Here is an 18,939-nt window from a genome sequence, read left to right as displayed (position 1 = left end):
TTCTTGTGGAACATTTATTCATTCTTGCTACATTGTGCTGTGCTGTCAGAATGATATTACAGGGTGTCTACGAACCGGGAGATCTGGGAAAAACCCAGGAATTTTTTCATCCAGGATAAAACCGGGAATTTTTTTGAATTCCGGGAATTTTTCATTGTTTTTGTTCTTATTTAAATTTTTGTAATTTTTACTGGTAAGAACCGATACTCCAACAAAGGATATTACTGTATCCTGCTACAGCAGAATAGTAATACTGCAGCAATAAAACATGAAGGAGAGAAAAAAACTGAAATAAAACTTAAATTGCAAAGAAAATGCGCCACATACAGCAACAAAACACAGTGCTCATACAAGCGTCCGCATTGCTTCATAACAACAAATTGCCTCCGATGAGCATGACGTCACAACTGTTAACATTAGATTTGTTTTAGCAGTTACGAGTTCGATCATGCGCAGTTGAGTAGTATCTTCTTCTGCTTGTGGCTACAGAAACGTGGCTGTTGGCTGTGTAAGCAGCCGCAATTCATATTCCCGAGGAAAAAACCTTGTTTCACAAAGTGCCTAGCATCCAGCGCACGTTGATCTATCGATTATTCGTATGACTTTGAAATGTGTCCCTGTTGGTTTTTGAACATTGTTGAACACATTCTAAATTGATTTCTGAATGAACCATAAGTTGATTTGTGAATGCGTGCATAGTGTACGTGAGGCCGGCCGGAGTGGCCGAGCGGTTCTAGGCGCTACAGTCTGGAACCGTGCGACCGCTACGGTCGCAGGTTCGAATCCTGCCTGGGGTATGGATGTGTGTGATGTCCTTAGGTTAGTTAGGTTTAAGTAGTTCTAAGTTCTAGGGGACTGATGACCTCAGAAGTTGAGTCCCATAGTGCTCAGAGCCATTTGAGCCATAGTGTACGTCATGTCTGTGTCAGTGGAATCTTCGTCACATCTAGAAATAAACTTTCCTGCAGACAAAATGGGCTATACGAGCTGAGCAGAGTATAGCCGAACGAAAAAGCCAACTATTGTCTGCTTATGTTTGCGAACGATGAGTGTTGTTATGATTACCAACCAAATCCATAGATTCAGACTACCAGGCTACGAATAAACGACTAACAGGAATAACAGGTAAGAAAGATTACGTATTAGCTTCTCGGTGTATACAAGAAAATGAAATTTTGACACAAAATTTTTGGCTTGTAGTAGCCCTAATAGGCATTTGATATTGGTACTTTGTGAATTATATTCTGCCGTGTTATAAAAATGACCATTTCTGCCAAAACAGTCTCGTTTATTTGGCATGTGTTACAATTGCTGCAGTATTATAAAGGCCTATTTTGTTTATCTCGCAGACAGTTACAAAATATAGGTAATCATGTCGAGAAACCACACCCGCCTTGGGCCTATTTGTAATTACAGCTTTTTCAGTATTAGACAACGACATTTCGATTTTTCATGTAGCCAAACATTTGACGAACTTTGATGAGGTAACAGATCCTTTCACAGAGAGGAAAGCACACTATGTAAAGCTGTTGCAAGATTAGAGAGAAAAAATTCTAGGAGCTAAGGATTGAAGAAATGTGTACTGTCTTGCTTGTCTCTTCTCTTTACTTGTTTTATGTATCCTATACTTAATTTTATGTCACACAAAGCAGCAGGTTGTTATCTAATAGGAAATAAAGAGTGCACATTTTCTGAAGAGTCAAAGAAAGAAAGAGAGAGAGAGAGAGAGAGAGAGAGAGAGAGAGAGAGAGAGAGAGAGAAAAAAGAAACAGGGGCAGGATGTCAAACCGGCCGACTGGAAGCAGGGGAGGCACCATAGGACATTTTAATTTCCACTGTCCTGAATATAGTTTGATGGCATCCAGTACAAAATATACACGTTTCAATTCCAGAGACCAAAATACAGTGACGTGCGATAGAAGAATGCTGTGTGAAGAGGTGTGGCGCTGCACTTTGGTACACTTAAGATCAGATAACATGTCTTACAATTCCTCGGACACGTATGTTTTATGTATCAGACTCTTCAGAAAGATTTGCGCTACAAAATGAACATATTTTTTGAATTCGATTCTTTTTTGAATTTTTGATGTCCTATCTCAAACGCTCAAGGGGCGCCACTATCTACTATTGCCCCGGTTCGGAAATATCGTAGATACGGGGCTGATGCGCAGAGCAGTCTGAGTTATAATAGGGAAGCGGGTAGGCTCCACATGACCCGTGTTTACATTTAGTGATTTTGCTGTTTCCTCTTTGTCTACTGCACTCACGTCAAATGGAAACAAAATTGATTTCTGTGGCCGGGAGCTATCATGTGAATTAAAATACATTCACATAATTACGGAAGACTAAAATACGTTATTAGTTTCAGATTTTATTTTATTTCCACCTTTCTGACAGTCAAGCATTAATTGCCATGCAGAACAATGAAGTTATTTTTATCGGTTTGCTGAAGAAATTTTCTTTTATTAATCTTTTCGGACGAGGCAGTCAATATATTTGAAACAAAGGGTTTAATTTCAAACTATTGGCTAGTTTCAACTGTTCGGTGCATTTCAAGTGTACATTTTCATCTTCTAGCATGTATGGCATTATGCCATAACAAAAAACCAGACATGAGATAACAAAGTACTGGTACCCAAGGAAATTTACATCCCGAAACTACATTGAAAAGCTTTATATCAGGTCGATGCGTACTTCACTGGGAATCTGGGACTCATTTAAAAATCAGCTCTTTGATGACGAGCCATGTAGAAGAATTTATAGCCCAGAAGATCACACTTTTATGTCGTTATTAAAAATTTTACTGGCAGATTTGTGTGATAAATCTTAAAATGTAGACTAACATTATATATGAAAGCTTAGCTTCTCTTGCAGCGTATTGGCCTTAGAGACCAATATGCGAAAGAATTGTTTTTCTTGTAACAACATTATATATATATATATATATATATATATATATATATATATATATATATATATATATATATATATATATTAATTTAAACCATTAACTTTTCCTGTTCGTGTATTCGCGGTACTTAACAGTGATGTTGCTATTGGCTGACTACACCACGTGTCCGAAGCTCTAAATACCCGCTGTCATCGGCTGGCGAGATCACGTGACATGAGCTATGACTGGCTTACAAAAGCGCATCGCAATCTCGATTTCAATGCTTCAGAATGTAATATGCGGTGTTTGGTGGAATTCCAATGTACACTTTCGTAATACGAAAATACGGAGCGTACATGTTGCTGCACATCAAAGATATTTCCAAAAGGTGTTTTTTCCCCTGGGTTTCGTTTTCTAAACCGTTGGGAAATTCTACGCCCATGTATAAAACCTAACAATTCAAATGATTGATAAGTTATACAGTTGCGAGAGAAAATATACTGTCAGTTAACAGGGAAAAACTATGTTTCCACCCCGGAGAAAGTGTATTTTTAACCGGGAAATCTGGGAGAAATCCGGGGATTTTTTTCCTTGTCCGCGTATACACCTTGTATTATAATCTCTTCTCAGTGAGATTGTTTTGCTGAATTAAGGATTCAGTCTTCTCACCCAAGTGAGGTGAAGCATTAGTTTCCAGGGTATGGCATATTATTTGCAGTATTGGCTGTCTGCCTATTTGTCATTATGATTGTTACATGATGTGTTGGCCTGGTTTAACTTGGCTTAGCACTGGCTGGAGATAACTTGAAAAAAAAATTTCCATTTGTCCATGATATCTTTCTGCAGCAAAGAAAATTTTCCATTTGTCCATGATATCTTTCTGCAGCTCTACAACACTGTTGCATGCTTAGAAATGGCCCCAAGAATATGGTGGATAGCAAGGTACATGGGAATTCAGAGAAATGAGCTCACAGGTGTAGCAACTAAGGATTCTTTATGGTACTTCAGTGTCACAACATGATGTTCATTTCTTGGTGCAACTGCCCCACAGAGAAAAGTACTTGTGTGTCAGCTGGGACAAGAATAGTTGGAAGTTAGGGTCAACAAGATGCAGTAAGTGGGATCCACCACTTGGCCGCGGCCTATCTCGTACTGCTCCTGCTCCTAAGAAGAGAGAGTAATTACAGCACACCTCTGAATCATGCCCTCTGCTTTAAAATATAGATTTGGCTTCTAGTGATAGGGCCCACCATTGTGAACTGTTTATCTTTTACAGATTTTGGTGTGCCGCGTTTTAAATGACTATATTGTAACTAGCGACCCATCCTGGCTTCACATGGGTAGCACTAAGTATCTGCGGCTGGACGACTTCTTTGTACCATATTACGTGTAGATATACATTAACATTCCCTGTGAACCTATCTGTTTGTGGCAGCTGTACCAAAATCCCTACAATAATTCCTGAGATTAGCCATCAAATAAAGATAGAAAAATGCAGGGGGAGGAAGGATATGCAGCAACTGTTACTTTACTGCTTTGTCCACCAGAGATTCTGCCTCCTCTCTGACTAGGTTGTGGCTTCCATTATTGCTAAGAGTTGCCACTCCAAGTGCTAATTAAATATGGAGCAGATAGAAATACACTACTGGCCATTAAAATTGCTACACCACGAAGATGACGCGCTACAGACGCGAAATTTAACCGACAGGAAAAAGATACTCTGATATGCAAATGATTAGCTTTTCAGAGCATTCACACAAGGTTGGCACCGGTGACGGCACCTACAACGTGCTGACATGAGGAAAGTTTCCAACTGATTTCTCATACACAAACAGCAGTTGACCAGCGTTGCCTGGTGAAACGTTGTTGTGATGCCTCGTGTAAGGAGGAGATATGCGTACCATCACATTTCCGACTTTGATAAATGTCGGATTGTAGCCTATCGCGATTGCGGTTTATCGTATCGCGACATTGTTGCTTGCGCTAGTCGAGATCCAATGACTGTTAGCAGAATATGGAATCGGTGGGTTCAGGAGGGTAATATGGAACGCCGTGCTGTATCCCAACGGCCTCGTATAACTAGCAGTCGAGATGACAGGCATCTTATCCGCATGGCTGTAACGGATCATGCAGCCACATCTCTATCCCTGAGCCAACAATAGGGACGTTTGCAAGACAAATACAGAAAATGTTCGACTGCTGCCCTGGCTGGCACATTCTCCAGATCTCTCACCAATTGGAAACGTCTGGTCAATGGTGGCCGAGCAACTGGCTCGTTACAATATGCCAGTCACTACTCTTGGTGAACTGTGGTATCGTGTTGAAGCTGCATAGGCAGCTGTACCTGTACACACCATCCAAGCTCTGTTTGACTCAATGCCCAGGCATTTCAAGGCTGTTAGTACGACCAGAGGTGGTTGTTCTGGGTACTGATTTCTCAGGATCTATGCACCCAAATTGCATGAAAATGTAATCACATGTCAGTTCTAGTATAATATATTTGTCCAATGAATATCCGTTTATCATCTGCATTTCTTCTTAGTGTAGCAATTTTAATGGCCAGTAGTGTACATGTGTTTACACACTCATTATTGCTTAATGGTAATAAATTATATACACAAACCTTCATCGGGAACCAGTCTGTGTATTAGTGAGAACTGTATCAAAATCACTGGAGTGGGTTTTGAAATTAGCCGGAATACACTAACAGAAACCACAGCGGGAGACGCTAATGTATTATATGTACAGACAGAAGGTACTAGGGAAGAAATCACATTTAGTCTTTGTTCAGTCTTTAGTCTTTCACATGCTTGGCCTCCCCCCTCCCACCCCCTCCCCCTCCCCCTCCCCCTCCCCCTCCCTCCTCCCTCCTCCCTCCTCCTCCTCCGGCCGCTTTTTTCAGGATGACTGGCCTGCATTATTTCTGGATGTGGTATTTTAGCCTTTCTCCTATTATAGTGATTGTATTGTAGCACTGTATGTTTAAAAGAAGACTATATGTAAACATTTTAATTCAGTGTAATTTTGATTGAAAAATTGCTTTATGAGTGTTTGAATTTTAGTTTTGTTAATCATACTTGTCTCCAAAACTTTTTAGGAAAACTGTAAAGAATTACTCATACATTGCTTATTACTATGGACTCTCCACTGTCATAGACAAAAAAAAAAAAAAATGTTTTACTATATTATAGAAAAGAAAGAAAGCGGAAATGTGATCCCACATATTTTAATCTTTTCAGAACTGACAAAGGTGTCCATGCATTACTGTCATCTGCCCATGTTGATCTAGAGCGCCATACGGGTGGTGGGTATGACCCAGAGTGTTTGACTGTGGGTTTCAACAGGTATTTTGAGAAGGCCAAAGTTGGACTTAGGTAAGGATTTGTGAAATAAAGAGTAAGCAAGGTGTTTTGGTACACCAAAAGGGCTGCTTAGCACAACTGTCAATTACTTATGTCCTTTTAGAGTGCAAAAGTGTCAGCTAGTCCCAGATACATTTCATTCAAGACATAGTGCAAAGTGCAGAACTTACTTGTATCGTCTAGCTGTGAGGAAACAAAATGCACCAACACTACAAAAGATGGGCTTCAAATATTTGGCTGAAATACCATTTTCTGAATGGAGGAGATGTTATTTTATACAGTAAGCCATTTTTTTACCTGCCATGGCAAGTAAGATGTCTGTACTTCACATTTAAATCAGGGTACTTTTACTTACTCTTTCAGTATTAATTGTGTGCAGTGGGTTGTAGCACTTGTAAAATTTTTTTTTTTTTTTCATGAGGAATCCAGAATTCAATGTTGATGCGATGAAACAAGCCGCGGCACTTTTCCCAGGAATAAAAGATTTCAGGTCATTTATGGGTGCTTCGCGAGATGATCGAGACATCAGGACTGTAAGAAGTATGAAAGAACTCTGTATCAAACCTGGCCAGCAATTCCTAAGCGATGATTATATGCCAAGTTGTAAGCATTATGATTTTTGGGAAGTAACGTGTAAAGGGCAGTCATTTCTGTATCGACAGGTGAGTGACTTTTCAGTGAATACCACAATGCCATATGTAGTGCTTTTGCATTTTGTTTTGTAAAATGTCAAGCTTCTCTATGGTTCTGATGCCACATAAAACCATAGGTCCCCATGTAAGATAAGGTACATGTCACGATCCATTGAGGGGATATCCTAAAGGATGTAGAACATATTATAAAACAAGACAATGTAATACCTATTTACAAAAAAATATATATATTTGCTTATGACCCACTCACAGATCCAAAGTGAAATGGTTCTCACGGATGTGAAACAGGTCAAAATATCATAAACATATTTTTAATTAAGAAGTAGTAACAAACTTGTCACAAAATGTAAGTGTACCATATAGTGAGATACACATGATGATTCTTAGGCTATTGTAGCAATGCATCATCAAACGGAAAGTAAATTTACAACATTTTTGAGGTTGAATGACAAGTAAACTGTTTTTGTTCTATTGATTTTTGTTTATTTCTGTAGTTTTCAGCTTATTGGGCTATCTTCAGGAAATAACTGACTAACGTGCGCAAGGGCACAAGTTCTTAGGTAACCAAATATAGGGAGACACAGAATAATGGGAATGTTTGAAATGAGTAGTGGCAGCCATGGGCAGGTGGCGGCACTGTGGGTTTGTGGCAGCTAGTAAACAGTCCACCGTTTCAGTAATAATGGATCAGTGAAACAGACAACAACGTGCATTAGCCATAAAAATGTTTTATAAGAGCAATGATAGTTTGGTAGCAGTGCAGAGGGAGTTTCGATGTTTTTATAATTTAAGAAATCATGATGCCATTCTGTCGAAACAGGCATTAAAATGTTGAAGTAATAACTTTTAAGAGACTGGATCTGCCCTCAAGAAGAAACCAACAGGACAACCAAGAAGTGTGCATTCTCCAGCGAACATTGATGTAAGCGAGTCTGTCTTACAGAGCCCACGGTGTTCAATCCGTAAGGAAGCAGCAGTGGCTGGAATGTCCCTGGAGAGTGTTTGCAGAATTATTCATCTTGATTGAAAATTTGACCCATACAAACTACAGATGGTGCAACAATTGAACGACAATGATTACCCGTTATGTTTAGAATTTTGTCAACAAATGATAACAACAATGACAATGAATTTCTAAACAAATTGTGTATGTCAAATGAGGCACATTTTCATCTCTTAGGTTATGTGAATAAACAGAACTACCGTTACTGGGCAAACACAAATTCTTATGATATTCATGAGCACTCTTTACACGGTAGTAAAGTGACAGTATGGTGTGGTGTTTCATAATGTGGGATTATTGGACCGTACTTTTTCACAAATGAACAGGGAAACACAATAACTGTCAATGCGATGTTATGGGGAGATGTTATGAACTATCATTACACCTGCATTGAACAACTTTCTAGACGTTCAAGAAGCCTGGTTTCAGCAGGACAGAACGATATTACACACTGCTCGGCAATTGATGGCATATGTCCAAGAATTGTTTGGCAACCATGTGATCTCATGATTCAGTAACATTCCTACCCACCTTGATTGCCAGATTTATCCATTTGTGACTTTTTGCATGTGGCGCTACCTTAAGAGCAAAGTCTACACAACTCAGCCAGGAACACTGTATAAGTTAAAACAGAAAATTTGGGATATAATTCACAGTATCCCAGCTGAGATGTTGCAGTGGTCAGTGATGAATCTCAACAGTAGAGTACATAATGTATTCATACAGGCGGACACCATCTAAAGGACATAATTTAAAAAAAAAATGATAAATGCCATCAGTGTTTCGTCAATAGCAAAGTTGTAAGGTATCAATTACAATGAATGCAATTTCTTTCCTTCATCACTTCTAGTTTTATTGGATTGTGGAAATGTTCCCATTTTTCTGTGTCACCCATTATTATAAGCAAAGATACAATCCACTTGTACAGAATGTTGTCGAACAAACTTGTTTTTTAATGTTGTAAATTACACTTTGCACAATGGGCAATATTAAACACAATAAATAATTACAATATTTAGTATTCCACATTGTATGGTTATTATGCTATAGTTTGTGAAGCCGTGACATTGGCTGAGAAATGTTTAACTCAGCCCTAGTCACTTATGTTGTGCAAAAACAAGTTTTACTTTGTGAAGTATAGTTTATACAGTGGACAATGTTAAATACAGTACATTATTAAACTACACAGTATTACAAGTTATATTGCTTTAATGTTGAAGTTTGCCGGCCTGTGTGGCCGTGGGGTTCTAGGCGCTGCAGTCTGGAACCGAGCGACCGCTATGGTCGCAGGTTCGAATCCTGCCTCGGGCATGGATGTGTGTGATGTCCTTAGGTTAGTTAGGTTTAATTAGTTCTAAGTTCTAGGCGACTGATGACCTCAGAAGTTCAGTCGCATAGTGCTCAGAGCCATTTTTTGTTGAAGTTTACGAGGTGTTAAGGTAAGGAATATGAAATTCTATTGTGTTTTAATTTTGTGTAGCAGTATATGTCATTGATGACCATCTGTCGGTTTGTGGTAGGTTAATTGCATCATGCGAAGCTTAAAAGTGGGATGTTTTGAGTTGTAATTGATTATTTGGAACCAACTGGACAATTTGAGCTAAATGTTTGTTAACCTCAAGTGCTTCTAACAGGCCTAGTTCTCTTCCTTTATTGGCTATATGTAGCACTTCTGTGTGGACTTGGTATCTGTGTCCTTCCATCAGCACATGTTCAGCAAAGGTGGAGTTTGACTTATGTGATCTCCAGCTGTGTTTGTGTCCAGCCTAGTTGCTATAGCCCTGTCTTTCTGTCCAATATATAGTTTGTTGCACTCATTGCAATTGATTTCATATCAAAAGATACTAGTTTAGCATTATGTGGGAGGTCTTTCATTTTGTTAATGAGGCCCATTGAATTTAAAATTACAAACTCAGATTTATATTTTGGCTTGGTTTCTTGGTAATTTTGAAGCTTGGTGCGATGTAGGTAGGCCTTCCTTGTGTCCATACAGATTAGGAGCTTCTTTTTTATGTTAATCAAATACTTAGCTTTGTATTTGAGTATTATGCTTTTGTAAGTCTTGGTTAAGTTTTTAATTTCTTTGTTGAAGGTTTTTGTGGGATCTTTTGTGAGGATATGGTAGGAATTAGAAGTGAGGAGTTGTTTCACTTTCACAGCAAAATCACTTTTGTCCATGAGATTCAAAGTAGTACTTTTATCTGCTTTCATGAAAATGGTGTTATTTTGGGTAATTTTTTCTTTAGGTTGTTCTTTACACTGAAGTGGATAAAAAATCATGTGATACCTTCCAATATTATGTCAGACCTTCTGCAGAAATACTGAGCCATGCTGCTGCTATAGCAATCCATAATTGAGGAAGTGTTGCCATGCAGGATTTTGTGCATGAACTGACATCTCGATTATGTCCCACAAATGTTAGATGGTATTCATGTCGGGTGAACTGGGTGGTCATATCATTCGCTCGAATTGTCTGGAATGTTCTTCAAACGAGATGCGAACAGTTGCGGCCTGGTGACATTTGTAAAAATTTCATCATTGTTTGGGAACATGAAGTCCATGAATGGCTGCAAATGGTCGCTATGGTGATGCCTGAAATGAGATATTTTGGCACACTCTTGGCACTGTGGATCTCGGGAACGATTTCTGAAACGCAGTGTTCCATGCATCTAGCTCCAACTATCATTCCATGTTCAGAGTCTGTTAATTCCCATTGTGCAGCCATAATCACTTCAGCAACCTTTTCACATGAATCAAATGACAGCCATGTCAATGCACTGCCCTTTTCTGCCTTGTGTACACAGTAGTACCATCATCTGTATGTGTGCATGTCACTATCCCATGACTTCTGCCACCTCACTGAAGTGCTAATATTATCTAAATTATTACATACATATACATTATACATACAATGCCTTGCATTTTCCAGCACTCCTCAAGTAGCAGAAATCTTCATGGACCATTTCAAAAAACGGTTCCTATATAATGAACATCTCCAGCAAAAATATCAAATATTGGCACAGATATGTAGATGGTGTAATGTGTGTGTGGTCTGCAGCAAAAGACAATTTACACATTCCTAAACTCACAACACAAAAACATATGGTTCACTACTGAGATTAATGAAAAATTCATTAACTTCTTAGACCTTAACATAGGTATTATTACAGATATACATAGTTTCAAAATTTACAGAACATCCACAACATACATGACAATGCCTTCATATTCACAACAGCCAGTAACACACTAACATGCTGCCTTTCTATTCCATGGCGCATTGTCTTAGGACCATACCAGTGTTAAAACAGAGTTTTCAAACATAATTAGACACCATCGAATATATTCCATCGAATATATTCCATCTAACAGTGGCTATGTCCCTGACTTAACTGACAACATTCTACACAAGAAACAAGGAAAAAAAATATTTCCCTATGTGTATACTCCCTCTGTAGCAACAGTCACATCTAAAACCAACTGGTGTACTATCCCATATGCAGGAAAACTGTCTGACAAATTAGCTAAAACTCTCCAACCCTGTTATTATAAAACTTCATTTTACTTAAGATGCACTACAGCTCATGTCTTATTCGGCAGAAAGGACAAAACAGATTTATAAAGTAACAGTGATGCTTATAAACTCACTTGCAATGACTGCAACAAACTGGATACTGGTCAAACAGACGGGGCTATAGCAACTCGGCTGATTGAACACAAACACTGCTGGAGATTACGTAAGTGAGACTCCACTTTTGCTGAACATGTGCTGAGGGAAGGACACAGGTACTTAAGTCTACACAGAACTGCTACAGATAGCCAATAAAGGAAGAGAATTAAGCCTGTTGGAAGCACTGGAGATAAACAAACATTTAGATCAAAACATCCAGCCACTTCTAAATGATCAGTTACAACTGAGAACATCCTCACTTTTAAGCTTTGTATGATGCAATCAACCTGCCACATACCCACAGGCCGTCACCAATGACATACACTGCTACACACAATTAAAACATAATAAAATTTTGTATTCCTGACCTTGCTTACTCACAAACTTCAACATTAAAACAATATAATTTGTAATATTGTATAATTTAATAATGTACTGTTTTTAATATTGTCCATTTTGCAAAGTATAATTTACAATGTAAAACGTGTTTGCTGCATAACATAAGTGACTAGAGCTCAGCTGAACAGTTCTCAGCCAATGTCATGACCTCACAAACTACAGCATTATAACCATATAACCTGTAATGCTGAGTATTTTAACTATTTATTATGATTAATAGTGTCAAGTGTAATTTACAGTGTTAAAAAGCAAGTTTGGTGCACAACAATCTGTGCAATTTGATTTTGTGTTTGTTTATAATGTTTGGTTACATAAGAACTGGAGTCCCTTGCAGACGCTAGTCAGTTGCTTCCTGATGATGGCCCAGTCATCTGAAAACTAGTTAGAAATAAACAACAATCAGCAAAACAAAACAGTGTACTTGTTATTCAACATTAAATATGGAATTGTTCTAACAAAAAGTGACAGAAGAAGCCATAAACCAGTTTACAACACTTATTCATATCGATGACAATACTGCACCGAGGATTTTATGTGACATGTTATTTGATATTAGTAACAATGTATATGTCAATCAGTGTTAAGATATTTTGTCAGTTGAACAGAATGAATTGGCCACCAAGAAATCCTTTAGCTGTTCTTAAACCGAACTTTATTAATAGTTAAACTTAATAGCTTCTGACAAGTTACTGAAACCCCCCCCCTCCCCCCAGAACATAAGAAAACACAGTGGTTGCCGCCCTAGCAGATGTCCCTGCCCCTCCACAGGTTCAGCCTGGTCCATCGTCCAGTGCTGCCACTACCACTGTTGTTGTTGTGACTCCAAAGCATCCTCATGCTACAAAATCTAAAGCAAAGCATCAACTGCTGATGAAAATGGGAAGTAAGCAGGCTGACATTGTCGAGGTCACTCTGATGTCACTCAGAATTCATCTTCAGAGCCAGTGGACCTTGATGTCTGCATGGGGCACTTATCTCGCCCCAAGACTGAGCCTCCAAGCATTGTGGGCTCCCATTCCTGATGGAGAGCCGGAGTGAAATTGCTACCCTGTTGATAAGTTGCTCCTATACTACAGTGGAACATTAATGGGTTCAGGACACATGTAGAGGAATTCCCCGTGTTTGTGTTTGCAGGAAATACATTTTAAATCATCTGAGGCCCCCTGCACTATGAGGCTAAACCCTCCATCAAGAGGATGACGTGACTGGGGAAAGGGCCAAGAGAGGGGTCACTACGTTTGTGAATAATGCGCACCACTCCTCCACTCCCCCCTTCGCCACTGACCTGCAAGCAGTTGCAGTTGAAATTCATGTGAGTCAGAGGATCACTGCTTACTAAATTTACTTCTGCAAGATGCGATAGATTCTGAGGCTCTCACAGGTCTTATACAGGGTGTATACGAGCCGGGACAACCAGGAGATCCGGGAAAAACCTGGGAATTTTTTCATCCGGGAAAAAACCGGGAAAAACTCAGGAATTTTTTATAATTCCAGGAATTTTTCATTGTTTTAGTTTTCAGTTAAATTTTTTTGATTCTGACTGGTAAGAACCGATACTCTAACAAAGGATATTACTGTATCCCACTACTGCAGAATAATACCGTACTTCAACAATAAAACATAAACAAGAGAAAAAAACGAAAATAACTTAAATTGCAAAGGAAATGCGCCATATAAAATGACATACAGTGCTCGTGCAAGCGTCTGCCAACAGCAAAATGTGCCAAAGGCTTTAGGAAGACTATGAAATGCTTCATAACAACAAATTGCCTCCAATGGGCGTGAAGTCACAATTGTTTACATTAGATTTGTTTTAGCAGTTACGACCGGGCTCATGTGCATACGCAGTTGAGTCGCATTTGAGCTGTAGATTCTCCCGCTTCTGGCTGTGCGAGCAGTCACAGCAAGCAGCTAGATGCTACCGGGAAGAGGGGGTGCCAAATTCATATTCTTGATGGGGAAAAAAAACTTGTTTCACAAAGTGCCTAGCATCCGGCGCCTGTTTGTCTATCAATTATTCATATGATTTTGAAATGCTTCCCTGTTGGTTTTTGAACATTTTTGAACATATTTTAAGTTGATTTCGGAATGAATCATAAGTTGGTTTTTGAAAGTGTGCATAGTGTTCATGATGCCTCTGTCAGGAGAATCCTCGTCACATCTAGAAATAAACTTTCCGCAGACGAAAGCGGACACGGCTATACGAACTGAGCAGAGTAAAGCCAATGGATGAATGCCAATCGCTGTCTGATAATGTGGTTGACGGGGTTTGCGAATGATAAGCATTTTTATAATTACTAGCGAAATCAGCGGGCCGCGGTGGCCGAGCGGTTCTAGGCACTTCAGTCCGGAACCGTGCGACGCTACGGTCGCAGGTTCGAATCGTGCCTCAGGCATGGATGTGTGTGATGTCCTTAGGTTAGTTAGGTTTAAGTAGTTCTAAGTTCTAGGGGACTGATGACCTCAGATGTTAAGTCCCATAGTGCTCAGAGCCATTTGAACTAGCGAAATCCATACATTCAGACTACCAGAATGACTGACAGGAATAACAGGTGAGAAAGATTACGTACTGTCTTCTCGGTGTACCCAGGAAAATGACATTTTGGCAGAAAATTTTTGGCCTGGTTGCTACAATAGTAAAGACCAGTTGTACAGTGCCCAGCTAGCAGGCGCTTAAGTTCTATTCTGGAAGTAACACGGAAAACATGTTGCACGAACACGTAATAACGCCTAAGTGGAAAACAATCGCGGGATAAAATCTGTGATTCTGGCAGGGTTTGTGAAATTAATCGGCGAACAAATGTTGACAATGGCAAGAATTGGTGATGACAAGATTGTTTGTTAGAACGAGGAAGGAGAAGACACGGGGACATCACAGAAATTATGGAAGAATAAGAGGATACCAAATTTATATAAACATTTCTTAATACTACTTTTCGATCTCATGCTTGAAAAGCTGGAGCATTTGAATGAAATGTGAAACTATATCCTAACATAAAGCTTTTTGCTTGTAGTAGGTCTAATAGGCATTTGATATTGGCACTTCATGAATTATATTCTGTCGTGTTATAAAAGTGACCATTTGCGTCAAAACCGTCTCGTTTATTTGGTGTGTCTTACAAAATTGCTCCGGTATTAGAAAGGCCTCTTTTGTTTTATATAGCAAACAGTGGCAAAATAGACGTAATCATATCAAGAAACTACACCAGTCTTGGGTATAATTTGTGTTAACAGCTTTTTCAGTATTAGATAACGACATTTCGATTTTTCATGTAGCAAAACGTTTGACGAGCTTACAAATAATCCCATCTGCTATTAATTGCAAGATTTTTTTAAAGAGAGGCAAGCTGTCAAACCGGCCAACTGGGAGCAGGGGAGGCACCACAGGACATTTCAGTTTCCACTGTCCTGAATATAGTTTGATGGCATCCAGTACAAAATGCGCACGTTTCAATTCCACAGAGCGAAATACAGTGACTTACGATAGAAGAATGCTTTATGAAGAGGCGTGGCACTGCACTTTGGCTAACTTAAGACCAAATAACATGTCTTACATCTCCTCAAACACATATGTTTTATGTTTCAGACTTTTCAGAAAGATGTGCGCTATAAGATGAACATATTTTTGGAAATTTGATTTTTCTTTAGTATTGACCCAGTTTGCAAATATTGTAGATCCGGGGCTGATGTGCAGAGCAGTCTGAGTTATAATGGATAGTCTCCATGTGACCTGTGTTTACATTTAGCAATTTTGCTGTTTCTCCTTCGTTTACTCTCACATCAAATGAAAACAAAACAGATATCTGTGGCCGGGAGCTATCAAGTGAATTAAAATACATTCACATAATTACGGAAGGCTAAAATATGTCATTAGTTTCAGATTTTATTTTATTTCCATGTTTCTGTCTGTCAAGCATTAATCGTCTTGCAGAACAATGAAGTTATTTTTGTTTGTTTGCTAAAGAAATTTGACTTTATTAACTTTTTCCGCAGAGGCAGTCAATGTATTTGGAACAAAATGTTTAATTCCACAGTACTGGCTAGTTTCAACTGTTCGCTGCATTTCAAGTGCACGTTTTCACCTTCTAGCATGTATGGCATTATGCCATAATAAAGAACTAAACATGATATAATACTTTACTGGTGCTCCAAGAAAATTTGCATCCCGAAAATGACACTGAAAAGAAGCTTAATATCAGGTAGAGATCTACTTGATTGGGAATCTGGACATACAAATGTGCACTTTAAGTATGCACTTTAAATGTGCACATTTTAGTATGGTTCATGAAGTTCCGATGCTTTTGGAGTATCCTCTGATGTCTTGTTTCTTTTATGATATAATGTATGATCCTTCAATGTTTTACACGTATGTACATATGGGCTTCCTACGTCGTGGTAGCTGCACAAGTGCAGTGACGCCTGTTATCTGCGCTCTCTGGCAACTGCTGAAATGAATCTATTTCTAACAGGTCGCGGGAAAATATTCCGAATGGTTGTTTAAAAAGCGTTACTTTCAAAGTAAATATCCTTTTACGTAAGTTGAACTATGCGCGAGAATGTACCATGAATTTCTTAAATCACGTAGCGTTTGACTCTCATTTAAAAATCAGCTCTTTGATGACGAGCCACTTAGGAGAATTTTGAACCTTGAAGATCAGACATTTCTCATTATTAAAAATTTTACTGGCACATTTGTGTGATTCTTAAAGTGCAACACTCGCAAAAAAGATCAACATTATATGCGAAATCTTAGCTTCTCTTGCAGTTTATTAACCTTAGAGACCAATATTATGTGTGAAAGCTTTGCTTTTCTTGTAGCAACACTATGTATGTTAATTTAAACTACGTATTAACTTTCCCTGTTTGTATGTTCATGCTACGCAACAGTGATGTTGCTGTTGGCCGACTACATCACGTGACCTATGCTCTGAATATCCGCTGTCGTCGGCTGCTGAGATCACGTGACATGAGCTATGGCTGGCTTACAGAAATGCATCGCAATCTCGATTTCAATGATTCAGAAAGTAACATGCGGTGTTTGGTGGAATTCCAATGTATACTTTCGTAATACGAAAATGCGCAACATACATGTTGCTGCACATAAAAGATATTTCCAAAATTTCTTTTTTTCTCTGAGTTTCGTTTTCCAAAGTGCTGGGAAATTCTACGCCCTTGTATAAAACCTTAACCATTCAAAGGATTGATGAGGGGAAAATATAAAACTTCTGGCAGTTTAAAACTGTGTGCCAGACCGAGACTCGAACTCGGGACGTTTGCCTTTTGTGGGCAGGTGCTCTACCGACTGAGCTACCCAAGCACGGCTCACGCAATATCCTTTCTTTCAGGAGTGCTAGTTCTGCAAGGTTTGCAGGAGAGCTTCTGTAAAGTTTGGAAGGTAGGAGACGAGGTACTGGTGGAAGCAAAGATGTTGAATGACGGGGCATGACTCGTGCTTGGGTAGCTCAGTCGGTAGAGCACCTGCCTGTGAAAGGCAAAGGTCCCGAGTTCGAGTCTCTGTCCGGCACACAGCTTTAATCTGCCAGGAAGTTTCATATCAGCGCACACTCCGCTGCAGAGTGAAAATCTCATTCAGGGAAAATATACTCTCACTTAACGTGGAAAAAGTGCGTTGTCCGCATATACACCCTGTTATAGGACAAGTGCCCCAACTGTTTCTGCTACTGGGAGACTTCAATGCCCATCATGGATTATGGGACTTGGCCTTGACTTGCCCTTGGTATCATATTTTGGAAAGCCTCATGACATCTCACAAGCGTCCTCAACAAGACACTCCCACTCGCCGAACTCTCTTTCTGCTCTCTGGCCCTCGTGGACTCTGTTAAGTGGGAAGTCACTGATGACCTACACTCCAGTGACCACTTTCCACTCTGCATTCAGTTACTGGATGGAGCTCTCCCTGAATGATAGTGGCTGAGCCAACTGGGCGCTGTTCAGCCAGCTGGCTGTGTTTGAATGTCGCAGCAGCACCCAGGAGTCGGTGGACAAAATCACAAGAGTGATCCACTATGCTGCTGACATCTCGATCCTGAAGTCCTCAGGTCATCTTTGGAGCCAACCTGTCCCATGGTGGATTGATGAGTGCCGTTCAGGACTCTGGGTCAGGTGTGTGGCTCTTTGATGGTTTCGGTATCATCCAATGGTGGAAAATCTTGTAGCCTTTTGATTGCGAGGGCCAAGGCTCATTGCCTCATCAAAGATGGAAAGAATGTGTCGTGGCAAGTGTTTCTGGACTCTTTAATCAACCATACCACCTGTTCTACTACAGTATGGAAAGCCATCAGGCGGATTTCCGATAAAGTCAGTCAGTTACCTATAACAGCACTGTTTACACACTGTGTCTCCAAATGACACTTGGAGATGTTGCACAGACAATGAGAGAGCATTTTGTACTGACTGCTGCCCCTGCCAGCCAGGATGCAGTGTTCCGTCATTACCATGCTGCCATGGAGAGGGTTGAGTTGGACTTCTGGTCCACCAATTTCAAGTCCTATAACTGCCCACTCCCAATGTGCGAGCTGGGTGCTCCCCGACACTCGTGTATGGCACCCGGTCATGACCAAGTCTGGTACGTTGTGCTACAGCATTTGTAGATAGTCTAAAACGAAATCCTCTTATAATATTTTAATTCGGTATGGCTGACAGGCCAATTTCGTGACTTGTGGTGACAGGCAATTTTGATACCTCTCCTCTAACAAGGAAAGAACTGAACCTGTTCCAATAGTTATCAGAGTGCCTTAACTAGCTGTGAAGGAAAGAGTCAAGGATGCATGGTCAACTATCATCTGGTCTGGTGGTCTGGATATTAGAGACTAGGGAGCTCCTTAGTAGCTCTCAGTATGGATTCAGGAGATGTCAATCAACCCTGACATCCTGACACTGCTGGAGGTGGAAACCAGTGTACTTTATTACATAGAAAGCATTGTCTAGGGGTAATTTTTGAG

At 39.7% G+C, this 18,939-nt stretch overlaps 1 protein-coding gene across 6 annotated transcripts in view; it reads left to right on the top strand.

Annotated features, from left to right (window-relative positions):
- LOC124790131 (tRNA pseudouridine synthase-like 1) overlaps window positions 1-18,939 on the top strand; it is a 221,931-nt gene that overhangs the window by 37,013 nt on the left and 165,979 nt on the right. For all 6 annotated transcript variants that reach the window (XM_047257711.1, XM_047257709.1, XM_047257708.1 and 3 more), the window contains 3 exons: window positions 6,130-6,264; window positions 6,356-6,532; window positions 6,674-6,914. In XM_047257711.1, coding sequence (XP_047113667.1) covers window positions 6,130-6,264; window positions 6,356-6,532; window positions 6,674-6,914 — 553 coding nt within the window. The remainder of the gene's footprint in view (window positions 1-6,129; window positions 6,265-6,355; window positions 6,533-6,673; window positions 6,915-18,939) is intronic.

Source organism: Schistocerca piceifrons, chromosome 3 (assembly GCF_021461385.2).
Source record: "Schistocerca piceifrons isolate TAMUIC-IGC-003096 chromosome 3, iqSchPice1.1, whole genome shotgun sequence".
NCBI lineage: Eukaryota > Metazoa > Arthropoda > Insecta > Orthoptera > Acrididae > Schistocerca > Schistocerca piceifrons.
Note: the sequence above shows the minus strand (reverse complement) of the source record. Positions and strands in the feature narration are given on the sequence as shown.